Below are 23,595 nucleotides of genomic sequence, written 5' to 3' on the forward strand. Positions count from 1 at the left end.
TTGGCAAATACATTTTTATTTTGGCTGATAAAAAAATCTAAGTGGCTGGTGGATTATTTTAATCTACGTAACACAGTGGCTGGTGGACCAAAAAGTTCATTTTAGGCCCTGTTTGTGAGTGTGTTTTACAAAACTTTTCATGTACTAAGATGGGTCATAGAAAAAGTCCCAATGGACTGTGGCTCAAGGGCATACTCAAGTAGCAAGAACATAAATATTTAGATCATTGCATTTTGTTTATTTCAGGAACTTTTTCAGGTTCCAAATTGGCTATCAGTGGGAAAACTGCTGTTAGCAGTGAATCAACATTTTACATGTTTGTCACACAAAGACACAGACAGGGGCTGAGGGTCTAATTCTCTAGTCTATTAAAGACAAAGTACAGTCTTCCTCTTTGCACAGCCAGCTAGGAGCCACAACATCCAGTCAATACTTACTCACACTGACCCTGAGTCAGAGGCTACAGCTGGGAAGTGGGTACAGTAGTTATTAGAGAGAAAAAGAGACAGAGAGGATACAGTAAGCTCAGCCACTGCGACTGAGACAATGATGGGAGGATGTAGATGAAGGCGAGTGACCGTAAAGGCCTTGAAGTGACTCTTTCTCTGCCTTCAGCACCTGCCCATTAGCGGCCTAGATTAATAACAGGTTGGCCCGTGTGGGTCGAGGAGAGGGGGACGCACTCAAAATGAGAGGGCACCCCCTGGCTACAGGTGTGCTTGAGGTACGGAGGGAACCTGTGTGTGTGTGAGAGAATATGTGTAAGAAAGACAAGGTTTGTATTTGTGTGTTTGTGTAGTCACGGCGTGGAGGGGGGTGAGGTGAGGGTGGCAGAGGGGAAAGTTGTCTCCAGTCACCTCGTATAACTTCACAAGGCAGTCTGACTTATGGTCTCCTGCATCTCTGGTTTACCTCAACATCCTCCTCAACAGAGAGAGAAAGAGAGGAGGGACTCTTTTGGCTAGACACTAGCTTATTTTTTTCCTTTTGAACTAACAATACAATTTTAGTGACTTTCATCAACTCAATACGTGTCATTTAAAGGTATTCAAATGCAGAAAAGTGGGGGACAGAGACAAAAGACAAAGAGAGGGAGTGACTAAAAGCAAATGAAAGAGCTAGGGTTGCTAACATTCAGAGAGCTGAACTCTGTCCTTTTAATAATTACGAACTTCAAAGGCTGTTTCCTCGTTAAAACAGATAATTCTCTCCATCCTTTGAAGCAGGAGGAAAAGAGAGGGATGGACAGAGAGTGATGGCACTGTGTTTGTAGTGCCAAGAATTGAAAGAAACAATGGGGACAGTAATCTCTTAGATGTGTTTGGTGACTAGTTTACAACAAGTGGAGACTGGGACGGGATGGCCATTTCCTTATTCCACAGAGAGAGAACACGTCGCTCTTGAAAAGAGATTAGATCGGGAGATAAACATGGAATAATAAGGGTAAACAATATTAATTCAGAAACGGGCTTACAATTTTCAGAAAATATTTTGTATCCACCTTTACCACCCCCGGAACCTCAAATAAACACAAATAAATGACGAGGAGAAATCTCCTAGGTTAAGTGTTTTTACTTCTATATGAAAACCTAGATGTAGACATAAGAGACACATAACATCCACATTCAATGATAATGCAAACCAGAACAGGAACAAAAAGACACAGGCATAGCTCAGAACTACAGTATAAAACAATTTTATTTTTAATTCAATGTTAATTCTACACAACATTTTTTTACAGCATTGTAATCATTGCAGTATGTAGCAAATGAAAGAAAAGCAAGCCACTGCAAAATAGTGTATATGGAGAGAAAGAAAATAAATGTAAAAAACGGAAAAAGAATGCACATTTTTGTTGTTTGTTGCAGAGTTAACAGTGAGAACAACTCTGAATCCAGGTAAGACCTGATCCAGGTAAGACCTTGAAGATAGCATTCGTTAAATCAATAAATATTTAATTAGTAACGTTTCCACTGATTAGATGGTTCTGTTTGTAGCTGTGCTGTAAGTATGATCGCAATCACCAAGAGAAAGTAAAGGGAGAAAAGTCAAACAGCAGAGGAACGGAAAAGTATCTGAGAACTCTTGTTTGCATATCGACTAGTGTGTGTGTGTGTGTGTGTGGTGGAAGGAAAACTACAGTATTTGTAAATAAGCTCAGAGTACAAATGTAGAAATATAGAGCAGAACCCACCCCCCGAGTGAGCTTGTGCCGAGAAAAGGCCCATTGACAGCCTATGCACTCTCATCCTCTCTTTCTCCCTAATCTCGCTCTCTATCCCGCGGGGGATGCAGCATGGAGGGAACAGTCATGGATTCCTCTAAATTACTAATCACTCTCATGTGTGTCTGATACCCTCTGACTGCTCTCAGACCCCTGTAACGTGTTAAACACAAACAAATGTGTGTGTTTTTGTGTGAACTCGGTTTTGCGGAATCTAGTGCCAATGACTAGGACAGTAAGGGTTTGGCTATTGTTGGAACACATTGGGGGAGCATTTGGGGTTGTTGTTGATGGTAACAGCAAAAAACACACACACGTCAATCATCACAGAGCATGCCCAGTGACCTGCTTAGTGACCTCTGACCTTTCGTTACCACCTCAGCCTTAATGGACGCATCATAGTATGATTTCTAATGGCCAGGGATGAACTACACAACAGGATGAACTAAGTGATGACCTGGGGAGCAGAAAGGCAATTGGAAAACTGGGGTCAGACATTGTGTCCCACATACAGGTAACTCCCAAAATAAAGGAAACACGCGTGTAAATGAGGGACACAAAGTATATCGAAAGCAGGCGCTTCCACACGGGTGTGGTTCCTGAGTTTATTAAGCAATTAACATCCCGTCATGCTCAGGGTCATGTAGAAAAATGCACAGTTGCCCATTATTTTGGCTACCATGGCTAGAAGAGAACTGAAAAAGAGCGTCTGCTAAATTAACCAAATCTCACAGACAGAGCGGTCTCAAAGAAGCATAGGGGGTTTAAAGAACACTTATGGGAGTTCTGTAACTGCACCTGAGACAGCATTTTCTACCACCATCAACAAAACACCTAGTTATGGAATTTCACATATAAGAATGGTGTTGCATTCCTTCAATAAAGTTTCAGACACTTGTAGAATCTATGCCAAAGTGCACTGAAGCTGTTCTGGTGGCCCAACACCCTATTAAGACACTTTATGTTGGTGTTTCCTTTATTGTGGCAGTTACCTGTACTTCCCCATTGTAATGAATAATAAATGGTTGCTGAGGATCACTTTGGGTGAGTTGCGATACATGCTACCAAGGGCTTGGAGATCTGAGGAATGGCAGTACACACATGCAATAGAGATATTGCAGGCTCTGCAACAAAGATATTTAAAGGCTCTGCAATAGAGATACAGCCAGAGCTGTCAGTATTGAGCAACTCAATCCAATAGGTTAACTGGGAAATCCCAACAAGACAAGTGTCAGCAAGATGAGAGTCTAGCTCCGCTTTTCATAATTGGCTTGTGTCTTTGTGACTGAGTCAAAAGTATGTGTCCACACACACACACACACACACAGCCTTCAGAAAGTATTCACATCCCTTTACTTTTTCCACATTTTGTTATTAAATTGAGATGTTGTGTCACAATAACCCATAATGTTAAAGTGGAATAGAAAATGTAAAAAATGAAAAGCTGAAATGTTTTGAGTCCATAAATATTCAACCCCTTTGTCATGGCAAGCCTAAATAAGTTCATAAGTTAAAATGTGCTTAACAAATCACATAAATTGAATGGACTCATTCTGTGTTCAATAATAGTGGTTAACATGATTTTTGAATGACTACTCCTATCTATTTACCCCACATTTATCTGTAAGTTCCCTCAATCGATTAGGACATTTTAAGCACAGATTCAACTACAAAGACCCGGGAGGTTTTTCAATGCCTCGCAAAGAAGGGCACCGATTGGTAGACACAGAATATCCCTTTGAGAATGGTGAAGTGATTAATTAGGCTTTGGATGGTATATCAATACACCCAGTCACTACAAAGATACAAGCATCCTTCCCAAGTCAGTTGCCGGAGAGGAAGGAAACTGCTCAGGGATTTCCCCATGAGGCCAATGGTGATTTAAAAACAGTTACAGAGTTTAATGGAAAACTGAGGATGGATCAACAACATTGTAGTTACTCCACAATACTAACCTAAACAACATTGTAGTTACTCCACAATACTAACCTAAATGACAAAGTGAAAAGAAGGAAGCCTGTACAGAATTCATATTTTCCAAAACATGCATCCTGTTTACAACAAGGCACTAAAGTAATACTGCAAAACATGTGGCAAAGAAACTTTTTTCCTGAATACAAAAAGTGTTATGTTCGGGGCAAATCTAATACAACACATTACTGAGTACCAATCTCCATATTTTCAAGCATGGTTGTGACTGCATCATTTTATGGGTTTGCTTGTCATTGGCAAGGACTAGGGAGTTTAGGATAAAAAGAAACGGAATACAGCTAAGCTGTAAGCACAGGCAAATCTTGATTCAGTGTTCTTTCCAACAGACACTGGGAGACAAATTCACCTTTCAGTAGGACAATAACCTACAACATAAGGCCAAATCTACACCGGAGTTGCTTACCAAGAAGACAGTGAATGTTCCTGAGTGGCCTAGTTACAGTTTTGACTTAAATCTACTTGAAAATATATGGCAATACATAAAAATGGCTTTCTAGCAATGATCAACAACCAACTTGACAGAGCTTGAAGACTTTTTAATGGCCAAATATTGTATAATCCAGGTGTGCAAAGCTCTTATAGACTTAGCCAAAAAGACACAGCTGTAATCACTGCCAAAGGTTTTTCTAACATGTAGTCTCAGGGGTAAGAATACGTAGTGTTACATTTTTTTGTATTTTGTTAATGTTACAATTTTTCTTCCACATAAGAGTGTTTTGTGTAGATCATTGACCAACAATGATAATGAAATCCATCTGAATCCCACTTTGTAACAACAAAATGTGCAAAAAGTACCCATACACACATGTACATACACACACATATGCACATGCCTACCCCTCAGACAGTACCCCACGTGGAGCCCAGCCCTGACTCAGAGCTGTAAACTCCCCTATCCCATCCTCCTAGGCGGCGAATGAGGAAGCCTGACGTGCTTAGACAGGTGTGACATCACAAGTTTCCCTCCCCTTCGACTAACAACACACTCCAAATTACATGTCTGGCCCCATCTCCCTTTGACACGAGACACGCAAGAGAGAAGACAGACAGGATTCCATTCGGACTCTTCACACCTTCCTCACCCCCTCCATGTCCCCTCTAGGAGACTTTAAATTATGTCTCCAATTACAACACACACTCACACAACCCCAAGGCTTGGCATGGAGACAGAAGTTTAGCGGTCTCATTAGTAGCAGGAGGAATTCCAATAAGATAATTAGCTATGGAGATGAGAGAGCGTCGCCAGTAAATGACACGAGAGAGAAAGAGGGGGAGGGAGGAAGAGAGAGAAGAAAGAAGCAGGAAATACAGTGAGAGAGGAAGATGGAGAATATATAGACAGACAGAGAGCGAGAGACAAAGAATGAGGAAGTGAAGCATCTTTAAAAATCCCCTTTCACTCCTCAGTGGCATACAGTACAAGTGTGTAAACTCAGTGTGACTTTATGAACGTCCAGCAGTGTAGCTCATGATGTGACTCGGGAAAACTAAGGCAAATTCTGTTTGTAGAGGGTCCCACTAGGCATGTCTGGGCCCTGTCTCTTTCCCTAGGAGGAGGAAGAGGAGAGAGGTGGTGGTAAGCGGAATCTCCCTGCCTCTCTTTTTAAACAGATGAGCACTCTTTCAGTTTGGCCTTCCACATTTTGGGCGGAACAACTTCCCCCAAACAGGTAAAGGTCCAAATGAGACGGAGTGCGAAGGAGGAGAGGAAAAGAGATGGAAAACAGAAAATGGTACATTTTCTCCTGGTGGGCTCCTTTTTGGGACAAGTTGAATGAGATGACGTCACACTGCGATTGCGTCACTCCTCGCCTCCAGTCACGTGGGTTTTCCTGCTCTCTGAAGAGTCCATTCGGAGTTTGCAACTTTCCCAGTTGCCGGGTGTTACCAAACTTTGCCAGAGGTGTCAGTCGCTAGGCGCGGGTATGACGCTGATGTGGAGGAAGTTATCAGGGTGACTGAGGTGCTCGCTCAGCCACTGCAACGGGGTCTCCAGCAGGGGCTCAATCCCATGGATCACCACCTGGTAACGCTTGGACTCGTCTGTATAAGGAGAGAGAGAAGGGAGACATGGAGGGAGAGGGATGCAGTATGAGAATGAGCTTCAACTTAAAAATCCTTTTGACTGTGTGTCGGACTCCATATATTTATATTCCTACAAACAGAAATGCTAGGATATTCTTTAAACATCACTAGTCATTGATTATAGTGTGGGAGTGTGTGTCTGTGTGCAAGCGATAGTTAAGTGAGTGTGTTTAAGTTGTCCCTCTCACCTCAGAATGACCGAAGCCTCTCGGCTAGCGACAGACAGATTAATCAATCACAGTGACCAGGCCTGACCCTGGGACTGACCACAGGTCACACAGCAAGACAAATGAGCCTCACTCACTCGGATGGCCCGACGAGGTGTGTGTTTGTGTGTAAGTGTGAGTTAGTATGATAATCTGCATGCGTGAAAGATTGCCAGCAGGTTAACGTATCTGAATGGATGTGAGTAAGTCTCAATGGACATATGTTGTATGTGTGTACATTGATGTCTGTAAGTTACTGGTTTAACTCAAAGCAACAGTAGCCCCACCCACTCAGAGACACTGGGCCCCAGGTCACAACCTTTCACCCACTCATATCAGAGCACTGAGGGGAAGGGCGGGGTCAAAACATTAGAGGGGGCAGTAGCCAAGTCATGTTGGAGCTCAGTGTCTATATGACTACACACACATACACTGACCGTTTCTCCTTATACGGTACCAAAAGATGCATACTGTTGCATGTACACGTAATATCTGAACGACCGTTACAATCGAGTGAAGAATCCAGGGTTAGTAAGACGCTCCTCAGGCACACCCACCACCTGCAGACTGGTATACAGTATGGATGTACAGTGCCGTGAAAAAGTATTTACCCCCTTTCTGATTCTCTCTATTTTTTCATATTTAAAAAAAATAAATATATATATATATTTTTTCTACAACCTTTTCTCCACAATTTCGTGGTATCCAATTGTTAGTATCTTGTCTCATCGCTACAAGTCCTGTACGGGCTCGGGAGAGACGAAGGTCGAAAGCCATGCGTCCTCCGAAACACAACCCAACCAAGCAGCACTGCTTCTTAACACAGCGCGAATCCAACCCGGCTCGAACCCAGAGTCTCTGGTGGCACAGCTAGCACTGCGATGCAGTACCCTAGACCACTGCGCCACCCGGGAGGCCCATTTTTGCATATTTTTGATACTGAATGTTAACAGATAATCAATTAAAACCTAATATTAGATAAAAGGGAACCTGAGAAATCAAATAACTTTATTTAATTAACAATACCCCTGTGTGGAAAAAGTAATTGCTCCCTTATACTCAATAATTGGCTGTGCCATATTTAGCTGCAATGACAGCAACCAAATACTTCCTGTAGTTGTTGATCAGTCTCTCTCATCGCTGTGAAGGAATTTTTGCCCACTCTTGCATGTAGAACTGCTTTAACTCAGCGACATTTGTGGGTTTTCAAGTATGAACTGCTCATTTCAAGTCCTGCCACAACATCTCAATTGGGATTATTAGGTCTGGACTTTGACTAGAACATTCCAAAAATTTAAATGAGTTGCTTTTTAGCCATTTCCATGTCGACTTGATTGTGTGTTTTGGATCATTGTCTTGCTGCATGACCCAGCTGCGCTTCAGCTCATCGAAGGATGGCCTGACATTCTTCTGGTCTGACACAGACCAGAATTCATGGTTCCTTCTATTAAGGCAAGTCGTCCAGGTCCTGGAGCAGCAAAGCATCCTCAAACCATCACACTACCTCCACCATGCTTGACTATTGGTGTAAGGTTCTTACTGTGGAATGCAGTGTTCTACCTTTGACTCATCTGTCTATAGAACATTCTTCCAAGAGTCTTGATGATCATCCAGGCTCTTCCAGGTGCTTTTTGACAGACTTGAGTCAACTTTTTGGATGAGATGGGTCCCATTATGATAGGGCGAAAACCCACAGTAAGAACCTCACACCAACGGTCAAGCATGGTGGTGGTAGTGTGTGTGTGTACGAGCAATACACTCAGAAGTACTAATATTCATACTGCAATAACACTTTCCCTCTCTCTTCCACATACTGTGCCCCTGGTGACAGCATCAGGCACATGTGGGGGAGGAGGGGCGCTCCCCTGACACTCTCACTATGACACAAGGGAAATTCATCCCAAATATGCACAGCTTGAATATCTGCACACAGAATGTATGGTCTGGTAGGCCCTCTTATGGTTGTCATGTCTTTTTCAGAGGGTGGAGACCAACGTGATTAATCTGTATTTCTCCTCTGAAACGTTGTGAAAGCGCTGTGTCATAGTGGAAGGATCTTGAGTCCTCTAGATAGAATTATATTGCGTATTTTCCATGGATCCTTCTATACGGTGGCCAGAAGGCGTGGGATATCACCTAGGTTTTTCTGGAATGTGACATAATATCAGGCGTCTTAGGAACACTGACTGATGTTTTCACATCTGAATCACACTGTGCTGCTGTGAGCCATTAACATGGTATGCGTTCCAAATGGAACTCCATTTCCTTCATAGTGCACTACTTTTGACCAGAGTCCTATGGGCACTTGTCACAAGTCGTGCACTATTTAGGGAATAGTGTGCCATTTGGGATGCATGCATGGCTGTTATACATTACTATGGTGTTTTGGGATTGGGGCCAATACAGTTGCGTTTGATTAATGTTAATGGCATTAATCAAAACACATAACTTTATTGACCCCAATCCCAAACACTATAGCAATGTATAACTCCATAGCAACTTATTTCCAAAGAGGAATATTAGTAGTTTGAATAAAAATAAAAGATGACAAATTTGCACACACACTGCGGTTGAGTATTGCAGTGACTAACAGTCAAGACATGTTTTGTTACTTAAGTATAGACGAGTCCAATTTAAGAAGGCCACAACCCCATTCTTCCCTGCAGTGAGGCCAGCCAAGACTAAACAGTTACACCAGAACTCAACCAACACACTGGTAGGCCAATAAGAAATATGTGTGTGTTAGGGGGAACTGACAGGTATAAATCTATCAATACATCTCTCTAGACCTGAAAAACATATGTCTTGTGATGTCTCATAAGAGTAATTTCCTTCAGCAAGTTAGTTTGTTTTTTCATGAATATACTCAACTGCATTTAAAAGAAAGAACAGGGAAATGGAGTTTGCAGGTATACAATAAACAGACCATAAGGTATTGCCTTGGAGACCTCTGTCTAATTTCTGCCTCCCCCTACTCAACACCTCACACACCCACCGTCCCTCATATCAAACCAACCACTGAAACCCAGAACACCCCCACTCTCTGAACAGTGAGACAGCCCGTTTGATGAGAAGAGACTGGATTCGCCATTGATTCTGACTGTGGTGTTCTGTGTGGGCGGATTGGCCAATAGTTTCACTCCTTTGTTCTGTGGGCTGTACCATGAATGAGTAAAATCAATAAGAGTGGTGTGTAGGCAAGTATTGTTGGCGCGTGGGCTTGTCAGTCGGGGGGGATTTCTGCATTCTCCACTTATTAGAAATATCACCACAAAACCTGTTTTTCTTCATAAGAAACATGTCACATCTGTAAAGGACAAGACGGGGGAATTCTCGGAAGGCTTCGACCCGCCGAGGCAACTCTTTCTGAGGCTTGTTCAATTGAGTTTGTCCTGCGTCATGCATGGGGAGAAACGTGTTACTGTTCAGACATATCTCTCCTGTCTGTATCTAACCCAGTCAAACCATGTCTAATACCTTGGTCAAAACAAAGCGTTCGCAGATGTCAAAGCCGACCAACCGACTGCTAATCAGAATAAGATGTTGATGCTTGATTTTCCTGCGTGGGTGGAAGAACATCGGTCCGGTCCGGTAACAGTACAACTCATCTGAGTATCACGCTGCCATATGCTGGGAATCCCCAGTTAATATAACCCTGGTTATATGTTTCGTTGGGTTAGTTCAGTTTGATGGGTTTCGGGGTGCTTGAAGGACCATCAAGGCTTCCAGACAAAACAGAGGGGAATGTTTAAAAATGTTGGTTTGATGTTAGAAACATCAGAGTCGAGTGCTGAGACGTCCTTATCCGATAGGTCCTCACAAGGAATCGGGTCCCAAGAATACGTCTGTGAACAACGCCGCCATTAGGCTGCCTGAGTACCCCCCCAGTCCCTCTAATCCGAACACACAGCTATAATCCCCCGCTATCACACACCCATCTCCCCAGCGAGGAAGAGAGGGAAACACAACAAACGACGGGAGACAAAGCAGCACTTTCACCTTTATCAAGCCAAGCCACCATCCTCAGAGGAGAGCAGAGAAGGAATTGAGAAAAGAGATTATATAAGTACAGGAAGGGGATGAAAAGAAAATATAGTGATTCTTGATAAAGCAAGAGAGAGTGGGAGAGAAGGAACGAGAAAGAGAAAGACATGTGAGAGGAAGGCAGACAGAGAGCGAAAGAGATAAAGGCCGGCAGGCAGACAGATCAGTAGTAATTGTAGTGGTGCATTACACCATGCAGGTGATTCTCCTGCAGGTCCTCTGTCTCACAGCTCCATTGTCTGCTTATCTACTTCCTCTGCACAGCCCTCCAGACACTACCTGTTTAGGCTGCCTCGCTCTCCAGCGCTCCCTCTTCTCTACATGTAGCGCCGCTCCTCATTCCACTATGTATTTTCTTCCCCTCCCCCTCGCTTTTCACTCTTTCACATGAGGGCAACTATTTTCCCTCCTCGACCCTCTCGTGTTTTATATCTGAGCACTGATCTCTAAAAGTCCTCTTTTACTGTGTAAATAAAATAGACCTACATGTCTGATGTCTGTTATTATCTGGCTTCCTGTGAGATGCAGAGCACCCTTTGATAGCACAGTGAGGAAGAAACAGGTCTGCTTTCTCTTGTGGGACTGTGTGGTGTGTGTGTGTGTGTGTGTGTGTGTGTGTGTGTGTGTGTGTGTGTAAGAAGTAGTACAGGTGTAATTAGTGTTGTGCAATGTCTATGAGTAGGTAAGTACCATCGTTGGGTATAGCCACGGGGTACACCTCCTTCAGCAGGTCCCCAAGCGTGTGTGTGTGGCCGTCGGGCGAGATGGGGCGAAACAACTTCTGGATGAACGGTCTGTCACTCATCGTCTACACGGAGACAGGGGAGAGGAATCAGAGCATGACAAATAAATTACATACAGTGCCTCCGGGATGTATTCACACCCCTTGATTTCCCCCCACATTTCATTATGTTACAGCCTGAATTTAAAATGGATTAAATTGAGATTGTGTGCCTGTGATCTACACGCAATATCCAAGTCAAATTTTGTTTTTATAATTTTTAACAAATTAATCAAAAATGAAAAGCTGTAATGTTTTGAGTAAATAATTATTCAACCCCTTTGTTATGGCAAGCCTAAATACATCCAGGAGTAAAAATGTGCTTAAATAGTCACATAATAAGTTGCATGGAATTATTGTGTGCAATAATAGTGTTAAACATGATTTTTAAATTGATTACTCCATCTCTATACCCCACACATACAATTATCTGTAAGGTCCCTCAGTTAAGTAGTGAATTCAAGCACAGATTCAACCAGAAAGACCAAGGAGGTTTTCCAATGCCTTGCAAAGTTGAACACCTATTTGTAGATGGGTTCAAATAAAAAAAAGGTGACACTGAATATCCTTTTGAGCCTGGTGAAGTTATTAATTAGGATTGGATGGTGTATCAATGCACCCAGTCACTACAAAGATACAGGAGTCCTTCCCAACTCAGTTGCCGGAGAGGAAGGAAACAGCTCAGGGATTTCACTATGAGGCCAATGGTGACTTTAAAACAGTTACAGAGTTTAATGGCTGTGATAGGAGAAAATTGAGGATGGATCAACAACATTGTAGTTACTCCACAATACTAACCTAAATGACAGAGTGAAAAGAAGGAAGCCTGTACAGAATACAAATATTCAAAAACATGCATCCTGTTTGCAATAAATTACTTAATTAATTACTCAAGTACTTTTATGCAATAGCTTGACAAAGTCACACAATAGCTCTAATACAAAATAATAAAATGAAGTGCGTATTCTAGGCTACAAGTCATGACTGGATTATTTCTGGCGCAGACCCAAGCCCTCGGGAACTGTGCCCCAAATGAATATGCCACTAAATAAGCCAAAGTCTGACGATTCAATCACAGGCTACTCCAGTGATAAAAGTTAGGTGCAATACAGGGGAGGCTGGTGAGGTGAAATCGGAGGATGAGCTCATTGTAATGGCTTATAGGTCATTGTCAATAAAACGTCACAATACGTTCAATTTGGCTGCTGGGGGGCAAGGAAACCCACAGTTTCGCTAAAACCATTGTGCTGTTTTCAAGAGATTGTTAAATGTTATAACTATTTGATTTTAATATCAGCACCTCTTGAAGAACATAGTCAGAGCTACAAGTTGTTCCATACAAAACAAGTGTGCACATTTAGCTCCATCATCAGAGTTACACAGCAAGTAACTGCATGCTTTTCGTGATCAGTAAACATCTATTGATTGTGTCATTTCAGATATGTGAGGGTAGCCTCATATCTCAATATTGGCTGCCGTTAATTGGACATTTGAGTGATATAAAGTGAAAGTGAACTATACCTGACAAGTGTAAGTGTAGGTTAATTTTCCCATCCTTTGCGGGCTCTGCCTGTCAAACAACAGATGGGTGCATTTGCAGATGTACTGTTAGCTGATCATGTTTACTTTGCAAGCTACCAGTAAAAACTTAGTCCAGTTGGCCAAACATAGTGATAAGTAAACCTAATGTAGTTTTCCTCTCCAACTGCAGCGTAGACCTATCTAGTGAAGTTAGCTAACATGATCCCCTTTTTAACATGGTTTTTAATGGTTTAATTATGATTGCTGCTGACAGACATGACAGGCACCGAGGTAAAAATGTTTTTTATAAAAATATAATTGGCTAGCTAGCTAATAACAGATTACGTCAATATGGCTAAACTTTAACAATCCCTTGAAAATGGCATACAGTTGTCAATGGTTTTAGTGGAGCTGGGGTCTCCTTGCCCCCCAGCAGCCAAATCAAACGCTCTGCACCGTTTTGAGACGTTTAATTGATAATGACCTATTGAAGATAAGAGTCCACCTACAGACACATCTAGTAAAATATTAAAAGTGGTGCTTGCTAACCAGTCTCTGATCTGAGGGCAATGAGAAAGGTGGCGCTTGCTGGATATGGTCCAGAAGATCAGATGTTCGCACACGGACACCGGCGATCGGGTTGCTATCAGTTCTGGGAAACCAGTTTGTCTATCAGTTCAGGGAAACCAGGGGCCACCGAGGTGACAAACGGCGAGTCTGACACACAATAGCAACTAATCATGAGAGCTGTGAAAAAGAAACAGGCAACGGGAGGGTTTGGGTAACGGAGCTGTAACTAACACCGCCGGGCGCATGGTAGGGAAGGTGGCTCCAAAGGCGCGAAGCTGGCTCTTGGGTTACCAGAAAGAGTGACTCACTGACAGGAATCGCAGAGTTTGTGCGGGATTATGCCGGGAGCCGGAGTGGAGAGAGTGCGATAAGTGACAGCTACTTCGTTGCATTTTTAAAAACCGCCATGAATAATTGACCCGGGTACCATACAAAGAGGGGGCCATTGATCCTGGAGAGAAGCGCGATACTCTTGGACGGTGACACTTTCTTTTCAGTTCGTGTGACACCAGAGCTAGCAGAGTACCACCTGGCGACACCCAAGAGCGATGCGTCATTAACTCTCCAACGATGAGAGGTCGGGGGGAAAGAAACTCGCTCTCCTTGACTGAAGCAAGCAAGGGGAATCAACCCATAGCCTAATTGCCGGTGTGGATTAAATCCGACTAATTGACAGTAAACTGGTGGCTGAGGTGCACAAACGTCAATCAATATAATAATAATAAAAATTATTGGCCCGTGACATGAATGGGAAAAAGCGGTGAGGGAGGAGTGCCCTTCTCAAATGGAACAGTGATGTGCGCTGCTCGGTCATGTTGTCAACAAGGCAGCATGGTGCATCGTCGAGAAACATCTCTCTCTTTTCCATAAAATATATGTTTGAATTTTCAAACTAGATTTAGTTTGGAAGGCAGTTACTCCACGTGCTTAATTTAATCTAGTCTTGGCTACGTCACTTTTGTTTTGAGCCTACTTTACCGTGGGCTTTGAACGGGGACCTGGCTAACTCCCGGGAGCCAGCCCGGTCCAAAATGAATGCTATTCACTTTTCACCCGGTGCAAACTCCTCCCAAATTCCAAGGAGATTTTTTTGAGTTCTCATTTTCCTGCAGGTTGAAATATAGTCATCGATGAGGACTACTGCATCCGGACGCGGGATAGCTTTGTCCGCCGTTGGTTCAGTTAACTTTGGAGCACACAAGGCCTCTGTGGTTTTACAACCACTGTTTTATTATTGTGTTGGACCGTTTTATTATAGGCAAAATAAAAAACACTTTGTTGAAGTGTGAAATGAGTTCCATATGTACCTCGTTTTGGGACAACATCGGGAGTCTGTATTGTCCAACCAATACAAAGACTCCCAACGTTGTGTCCCAAAGCTAATTTGTACCAAGCTTTTGTTTAATTGTGCATGTATTTGTTCATGATAGCCATATATCCACGTGAAGGAATTATTATAATTGAAGACTAGGCATCACATCACATTTTCCTGGAAGTGGCAAAAAATATTCATCATCTCATTGTGTGGTAACATTTTGTTTCCTTTACTAACTAAAAGTCAATATAGGCCAAGACATTTTATAATGTTTTAGTCAACACTTGAATGATATATTTTATTGTTCTGTTTGGTCGTCTTTAATTTTGAATAGATTTATGATTGTAACATTCCAGTGAAAACATTGATGAGAGATTTTATGAGCATAAAGGCTGACATCTGTTATAACACAGCAGCAAAGCCCTGACAACCTACTCAGATTCCCATGGAGAAATGTCCACATTAATCTATATTCAGCAATCTATCACTAGAACCCCTTCACAACTGACTCGTCCAAACATGCCTTCATTTGTTTATTCTTGTTGAGAAGAGATGGCCTCAAATACTATGGAAAAGGGTAGGCAAAGCTATATAACAGTCGAGCTGATCCGAGGGCTTATTGAACGCAGTCTTGGGTAAAATCATGCCTGTTCCTGGCGCACAGTGTCCCAAAGCAGTTTTCCTACACTATGGGATAAACACGGCCTAATATTTTCCAGACCTTCAGGGAGAGACACTGGTGCTTATTCATCTTTTTGAGGGAATTTCATCGGAGTCATGGATGGCGGGATCCCCCTTAGGAATTCACCTGTGCCCGCGTGCATCCCACGGTTTGGGCACACTTCATTTGAGTTGCCCACATCTAACTATAAACTTGTCAAACGAATCGCTCGCCAAGCACACGGTCAGAAAAAACATTAGGCTAACACATTTGGAGTTTAATGGGTGGGTGATCTCTGGGAAAATATGAGGGTTGTTTGATTTATCTGCTGTTATCAAAGGAGTATAACAAAATACAATTTTGGGGGAAAAAGTTATTCACTGAATATCTCCAGGAAATATTTTGCAACTGAGCACTTGGGTTGTTTCTGTCACTGGATTACAATAAATTACAAGCGTACTAACAATTTAAAAGTTGCTTAACAGCAGCCCACTTTAAGCCATAGGACTTGGTTGGTATCCTATTCATGAAGCACCTTACTAGTCCGTCATACAGCACCATCTATGGGACAGTTCAGGTACTACACTGCATCGTCATAATACCAGGCAGTGGAGGGACAATTCATTCATGAATGTGTTGATAAGCAGTTTGTGCAGCACATTTCAGTTGTAACATTTTATTTTTGTGTACTGTGTATTTTTTTCCATTCTTACGCTGATTTACATATTCACTTAATGCTTTCTCATATTCCTAAATGCACTATCGTGTTCTATTTGCTTATCAGATGGTAAAAGAGTATTCTTTCATGACTATGCATTGCCGTATTTGTGACCTGACGTATTTTTTGCATCATCTATTAACAGTACCAATGATGCCACACTGCAGGTCACACTGGCTGTGATGTCGACATGGCATGTATTAGCCCATTTACCAGGTATATCCTGAAGGGGATGTAGCGAAAGCCTCCTTCCTCTGTGGGGTATTCCATCAGCTTACGGTTCATGGCCCAGAACTGGTCAAACTTATCTGAGGAACACAACACAACTACATTTACATACAAACTGTCCCCATCTCCTTTTATGTTTTTAAACCAGCTCTTACAAGGCTTCTGAAACTCTGTTAACCTTTCATGGTTTCTAACTCCCCTCCCCTGTATCTCACTTTCACACAATTTTAGCTTTTGAAATATTTCAGATCTGTTTTCTCTTCTGGGTGGAGTTGTAACTGTCTCTTTCTCTCTCTGTTTTGGTTATGGAAGCCTCCAAAATAGTATATTTTGGTAAGTGAGAAGAGAAAAAAAACTTTGCAGCTGAGGCAAAGACAATGTTCAGAGAGTGTGGGTGGCGTGGTTTTGACTGGTTGGCTTGGGGGTATGTAAGTTGTTGAGTAGAGGGGCAAAATCAGGGTACAGAGTCCCAAAGTCAATACTTACGTGTATGTGTATGTGTATGTGTGTGTGTGTGTGTGTGTGTGTGGAGGGGGGGGCTCACCGTTCTGCAGGCCCATCCACAGCTGTTTGTGGTCTTTCTTCTGCATGTCGTTGATGACCTGGCTCTTGTGTTTGAGGGCATCCGCCTCCTTGATGCTGGACATGAAGTGGGCCTCAATCACAGAGTTGGAGGGGCAGTGGAGCAGGTCACGCTCTGGGAAATTCTACCTCAGAGAAACCACACAGGCAGGACTGCTTTTTATAGAGGTTAACCGATTAATCGGTATGGTCGATTAATTAGGGCCGATTTCAAGATTTCTTAAAAATCGGTAATCAACATTTTTGGACGCCGATAGTGGCCGATTACATTGCACTCCATGAGGAGACAGCGTTGCAGACTGACTACCTGTTATGCGAGTGCAGCAAGGAGCCAAGGTAAGTTGCTAGCTAGCATAAAACGTATCTTGTAAAAAACAATCAATCTTAACATAATCACTAGTTAACTACACATGGTTGTCCTGCGTTGCAAATAATCAATGCGGTGCCTGTTAATTTATCATCGAATCACAGCCTACTTCGCCAAACGGGTGATGATGTAACAAACGCATACGCGAAAAAAGCACTGTCGTTGCACCAATGTAGCTAACCATAAACATCAATGCCTTTCTTCAAATCAATACACAAGTATATTTTTTAAACCCGCATATTTAGTTAAAAGAAATTCATGTTAGCAGGCAATATTAACTAGGGAAATTGTGTCACTTCTCTTGTGTTCTGTGCAATCAGAGTCAGGGTATATACAGCAGTTTGGGCCGCCTGGCTCGTTGTGAACTGTGTGAAGACCATTTCTTCCTAACAAAGACCATAATTAATTTGCCAGAATTTTACATAATTATGACATAACATTGAAGCTGGTGCAATGTAACAGCAATATTTAGACTTATGAATGCCACCCGTTAGATAAAATACGGAATGGTTCCGTTCTGATAGTTTCTGGATTTGACCATATTAATGACCTCAGGCTCGTATTTCTGTGTGTTTATTATATTATAATTAAGTCTATGATTTGATATTTGATAGAGCAGTCTGACTGAGCGGGGGTAGCAGGCTCGTAAGCATTCATTCAAACAACACTTTCCTGCGTTTGCCAGCAGCTCTTCGCAATGCTTATGTTTATGACTTCAAGCCTATCAACTCTCGAGAATAGGCTGGCAAAACTATAGTGTTTAAGAACATCCAATAGTCAAAGGTATATTAAATATAATTGGTAGAGAGAGAAATAGTCCTATGATAAAACCTAAAACTTCTTAACTGGGAATATTGAATACTCATGTTAAAAGTAACCACCAGCTTTCATATGTTCTCATGTTCTGAGCAAGGAACTTAAACATTAGCTTTTTTACATGGCACATATTCCACTTTTACTTTCTTCTCCAGCACTGTGTTTTTGCATTATTTAAACCAAATTGAACATGTTTCATTATTTATTTGACACGAAATAGATTTTTATTTATGTGTTATATTAAGTTAACATTTTAAAAAGTGTTCATTCAGTATTGTTGTAATTATTATTATTACACACATATATAGAAAAATATATATGTATACTAAATATATATATGTATACTAAATATATATATCTAAAATAATGGAGAAAAAAAAACGGCCGATTAATCAGTATCAGCTTTTTTGGTCCTCCAATAATCGGTATCGAGCTGACAAGGTACAAATCTGTCGTTCTGCCCCTGAACAGGCAGTTAACCCACTGTTCCTAGGCCGTCATTGAAAATAAGAATTTGTTCATGACTGACTTGCCTAGTTAAATAAAGGTAAAATAAAAATCGTCATTGAAAAAATCATAATTTTAGCACTGTATAGCACACGGGTTGGAACCGGTTCAGGGAAAAGAACTGAAAAACGGAAAAGAACATTTTTCAAGGAACAAAAGTGATCCATACTGTTTCGGGAACAGACACATCATTTTAAAAGCATGGGAACCAGGTTAATAATGTCATTATTATAAGCTCCAGGCATTTTTTTCTAGTCCCACTACAAAACACAACAAAGCCCTCACTCTGTCACTCAGAACCGTATTCCAGTGTCTACCTGGAAGCTGAAAATCTTTGCCTGTGCGTGTTTAGGCTACCTGCCCCTCCCCCTCTGCAGCATAGGCGACTAACTGTACTGACGTTACAAGCTTGATTCAGAAGATAGGAAGAGAGATTTTTAATTAGCAAGAGAACAATGTGTAAACTTTTTCAATGCTAGTTAAGGGTACTATAGGCCTAGTTATCATGTTTCACATTGGATTTATTAACTACAAAAAGGTAAGATGTGTTTTAAATTCTGGTGCCGCTCTGCACACACAAGCTTGTTAGATAGCTAGCTCAAAGGACATTCAAAGTTCCTCCATAAAAGACGCTCCTCCTCTGTGAACCTAATTCATATAATGCATGTCATAACAAGATGCCCAGCGCTTCACCCCTCCTCCTCAACCGTCTCTCGCGCTCTCCACACCCTCAAAATGTTTGTCACATCTTGCGCCATAGGCTACACCCATCTGTCCATCATGCATGTAAACAACTAGCTTATCATGCATGTAAACAACTAGCTTGTCGCACTGATTGGTGAAGTAATTTAATGAGCAAAATGTTAAAAATATACACTGCTCAAAAAAATAAAGGGAACACTAAAATAACACATCCTAGATCTGAACGAATGAAATATTCTTATTAAATACTTTTTTCTTTACATAGTTGAATGTGCTGACAACAAAATGACACAAAAATTATCAATGGAAATCAAATTTATCAACCCATAGAGGTCTGGATTTGGAGTCACACTCAAAATTAAAGTGGAAAACCACACTACAGGCTGATCCAACTTTGATGTAATGTCCTTAAAACAAGTTAAAATGAGGCTCAGTAGTGTGTGTGGCCTCCACGTGCCTGTATGACCTCCCTACAACGCCTGGGCATGCTCCTGATGAGGTGGCGGATGGTCTCCTGAGGGATCTCCTCCCAGACCTGGACTAAAGCATCCGCCAACTCCAGGACAGTCTGTGGTGCAATGTGGAGTTGGTGGATGGAGCGAGACATGATGTCCAAGATGTGCTCAATTGGATTCAGTTCTGGGGAACGGGCGGGCCAGTCCATAGCATCAATGCCTTCCTCTTGCAGGATCTGCTGACACACTCCAGCCACATGAGGTCCAGCATGGTCTTGCATTAGGAGGAACCCAGGGCCAACTGCACCAGCATATGGTCTCACAAGGGGTCTGAGGATCTCATCTAAGTACCTAATGACAGTCAGGCTATCTCTGGCGAGCACATGGAGGTGGCCCCCCAAAGAAATGCCACCGCACACCATAACTGACCCACCGCCAAACTGGTCATGCTGGAGAATGTTGCAGGCAGCAGAACGTTCTCCACGGCGTCTCCAGACTGTCACGTGCTCAGTGTGAACCTGCTTTCATCTGTGAAGAGCACAGGGCGCCAGTGGCGAATTTGCCAATCTTGGTGATCTCTGGCAAATGCCAAACGTCCTGCACGGTGTTGGGCTGTAAGCACAACCCCCACCTGTGGACGTCGGGCCCTCATACCACCCTCATGGAGTCTGTTTCTGACAGTTTGAGCAGACACATGCACATTTGTGGCCTGCTGGAGGTCATTTTGCAGGGCTCTGGCAGTGCTCCTCCTGCTCCTCCTTTCACAAAGGCGGAGGTAGCGGTCCTGCTGCTGGGTTGTTGCCCTCCTACGGCCTCCTCCACGTCTCCTGATGTACTGGCCTGTCTCCTGGTAGCACCTCCATGCTCTGGACACTACGCTGACACACACAGCAAACCGTCTTGCCACATCTCGCATTGATGTGCCATGCAGGATGAGCTGCACTACCTGAGCCACTTGTGTGGGTTGTAGACTCCGTCTCATGCTACCACTAGAGTGAAAGCACCGCCAGCATTCAAAAGTGACCAAAACATCAGCCAGGAAGCATAGGAACTGAGAAGTGGTCTGTGGTCACAACCTGCAGAACCACTCCTTTATTGGGGGTGTCTTGCTAAATGCCTATAATTTCCACCTGTTGTCTATTCCATTTGCACAACAGCATGTGAAATTTATTGTCAATCAGTGTTGCTTCCTAAGTGGACAGTTTGATTTCACAGAAGTGTGATTGACTTGGAGTTACATTGTGTTGTTTAAGTGTTCCCTTTAATTTTTTGAGCAGTGTATATATTTCACAGGTTAAAAAAGAAACAGAAAGGAACGAAATAAACCCGTACTTTTTTTGGTTTGAACCGGTTAAGAACTTTATTTTTTTCAGGTCGGAACAGTGGGACGAAACAGGGAAAAAAGCGGTTCTGTTCAGAACGAAATGATTGAAAAATGATTTTGGTTCCAACCCCTGCTATATACAGGCCAGCATCTGGAAGATTCTACATTTGGAGCAGCAAATATAGTTGCTGCTCCATATGTACTATGTTAACTTGCTGCAAAACAAATTCTGTGTTGTACCTTAAAGTGCACAGTGATGCTCCAGGGCAGGGCAGTGTTGGAGGCATGCAGGTCAAACAGTAATCCGATTGGATAGTGCCTGCAATGAATAAACACAGTCACATCAGTTGAGAAAACATGTCAGCAGAGCTTCATTCTTGTCCAACTCTGAATCATAATGAGTTATCCTCTCCTTCACCTTGGGCTGGATCTTAAGTAATCGATTAATACGTTTTAGAGAAAATAATTTAAATCAACCCCTTATTTACCCAAAGGTCAGAGTTAAATGTGTATGTCACTTTAAGATTAGGACTCATGTCCAACGCTTGTGTTAGGCTGCCACCTGGTGCCTGAAATGTAAGACTGCAGTTAATCGGTATGTAGTCTCCTCATTGATGATGATAGGAGGCGAGTTGATATGCTTAATTGTGATCTCTAAAATATTTACTTTACTGCTGTGCTAGGACACTTGTTTCTATGGAGGGGCACAGAGAATTCTAACCATTATATCCACTAGTAATTCTTAAAACAAGTAAATAATTGACAACACATAGCACTCGCAGTCCTAATTTAAAGCTCACCCACCATTTGAGTGAGGTTCCCTCGAAATCAAACCACATCTCCTCTATGTCCTCGGCCTTCATGACCTTCAGGAAGTGCTTTTTCACCTTGTCTGTGACCAGAGTCAAGTAGCTCATCCTTGGCAGGAGGAGCTAAGGAGAGAACAGCAGAGAGGGGGAGAAGTGAGGGGCTTAATCTAGGTTCCCGCAAGAGTCCATGGCTCAAGCCGGCTCAGTAATCATGTGTGTGACCTGAATTCGCTAGATCCATGTCCATTGCACATGAGGTTGGTCACACCTTAATTGGGGAGAACAGGCTCATGGAATGGCTGGAGAGGAATGGTATCAAATACATGGTTTCCAAGTGTTTGAAGCCATTCTATTGGCTCTGTTACAGCCATTATTATGAGCCATCCTCCCCTCGGCAGCCTCCACTGGCATTGTCCGGCAAAGCCACATCAGTTTTTTAAAATGGTATATATGGTACTAGTCTGCATGTCACACTTACATAGAAAGGTTCGGCCTCTCTCTCTGTAATCTCATCCTGGTAAAGTGTGAAGCAGGTCGGAATCCGACCAAACCAAACATCCCGCAGCACGTCCTTGTCATCTGCCATCCTCCCGTCGCTCCCAGTGGCACATAAAGGAAGTATTCTCGAGCTACAAACTACCGGTCATCAACAGATTAAAGGGTCAGTCTTGGATTGGTACATTCATTTTGGGACTTTTAAATGAATGTTATATACCCATTGATTCTTGAAGAGTTTAATTGATCAATTACTCATTAGTTTAATTGTTAACTGTCCTACCACACCCAAACACAAAATATGAGCTTGTTTTACTTGGTTGTTTGTAAACGATGTCATTGTAAACCAACCCTGCATAACCTCACAACATGGCTAAAACTATAATTATCTGTCTATGAGTGGCAGTGACCGTCTATGAGTGACCGTTGCTGTTTGAACTCCAGATTTTGCACCAATGACAGTCAGTCTCATATGAGAGTACACCAGAATGGTAACATTCGAAAGCTCTCTACAGAACGTGTCAATCAAGCGCTCTTTTGAACCAGTCAATCACAGCTCTGCAAAGATCTTACCACAGTTTGTGAACACAACTTCAACTAGCCAGCGTTAGGCTAGTGGAGAAATACAAAGTGCTAGTTAGCAAGATACTGTAACTAACTAGCCACGACTTCACTGGTGGTGAGGAATAAGATTACATTTAACATAGTTAATTACGTAATTGTGTATTAGTTACTTTGCAACGATTTACATGTAAATTATTATGTATTGACTTGCTAGCTAGCCAACTAGCTAGATAGCTGCGTACGCTACCTAGCCTCACTGGCACAGGCAGTAATAGTAGCGAGGTTGTGGGCACATTTGAAAGTTTCCCCTAAACAAGTGGTAGGACAAGGAGCAGATCATTACTAAAAGTTGAGACAAATGATGAACAACATCTTACTTTTCTAGAGCGTTTGTAACCAACTGCGATTAAGGAAGAGGGCCGTGGTGGTGTTGTCATTCGTCTATCAAGGAAAAAAAGCAAGGAAATCCCCCTTCCCCGACGAGGTGTAACCTGCAGTATAGAGTGGCATCCAGCGTTCATTGTAGTGTATTACAATAATCATGTCGATATGGTTATATTCAGTGCAAAGATTACCTATAAAATTGTTGGTTAGTGACGACAATTTTGATTCGCCTAGCAATCGATAAG

At 42.4% G+C, this 23,595-nt stretch overlaps 1 protein-coding gene across 1 annotated transcript; it reads right to left on the minus strand.

Annotated features, from left to right (window-relative positions):
- Positions 1–1,680: 1,680 nt before the first annotated feature.
- Positions 1,681–23,451, minus strand: LOC135520277 (autophagy protein 5-like). Its single transcript, XM_064945701.1, has 8 exons — positions 23,344–23,451; positions 22,386–22,543; positions 21,903–22,030; positions 21,339–21,417; positions 16,890–17,052; positions 16,331–16,425; positions 11,242–11,359; positions 1,681–6,259 (listed from the first exon to the last, which is right to left on the minus strand). The coding sequence occupies exons 2-8, from the start codon at positions 22,491–22,493 to the stop codon at positions 6,123–6,125; spliced, it is 828 nt and encodes a 275-aa protein (XP_064801773.1). The 5' UTR covers positions 22,494–22,543; positions 23,344–23,451; the 3' UTR covers positions 1,681–6,122.
- Positions 23,452–23,595: the final 144 nt, after the last annotated feature.

Source organism: Oncorhynchus masou, chromosome 29 (genome assembly GCF_036934945.1).
Source record: "Oncorhynchus masou masou isolate Uvic2021 chromosome 29, UVic_Omas_1.1, whole genome shotgun sequence".
Lineage (NCBI taxonomy): Eukaryota > Metazoa > Chordata > Actinopteri > Salmoniformes > Salmonidae > Oncorhynchus > Oncorhynchus masou.

Bases quoted from the DNA above. Each gene is read 5' to 3' on its own strand.
- LOC135520277 (XM_064945701.1), bottom strand. From the start codon at position 22,493: ATGGCAGATGACAAGGACGTGCTGCGGGATGTTTGGTTTGGTCGGATT. The intron at 17,053-21,338 runs GTACAACACAGA...TCTCTGAGGTAG, and splicing joins GCATCACTGTGCACTTTAAG to AATTTCCCAGAGCGTGACCT. The intron at 16,426-16,889 runs GTGAGCCCCCCC...TGTGTTCCTCAG, and splicing joins GTGGATGGGCCTGCAGAACG to ATAAGTTTGACCAGTTCTGG.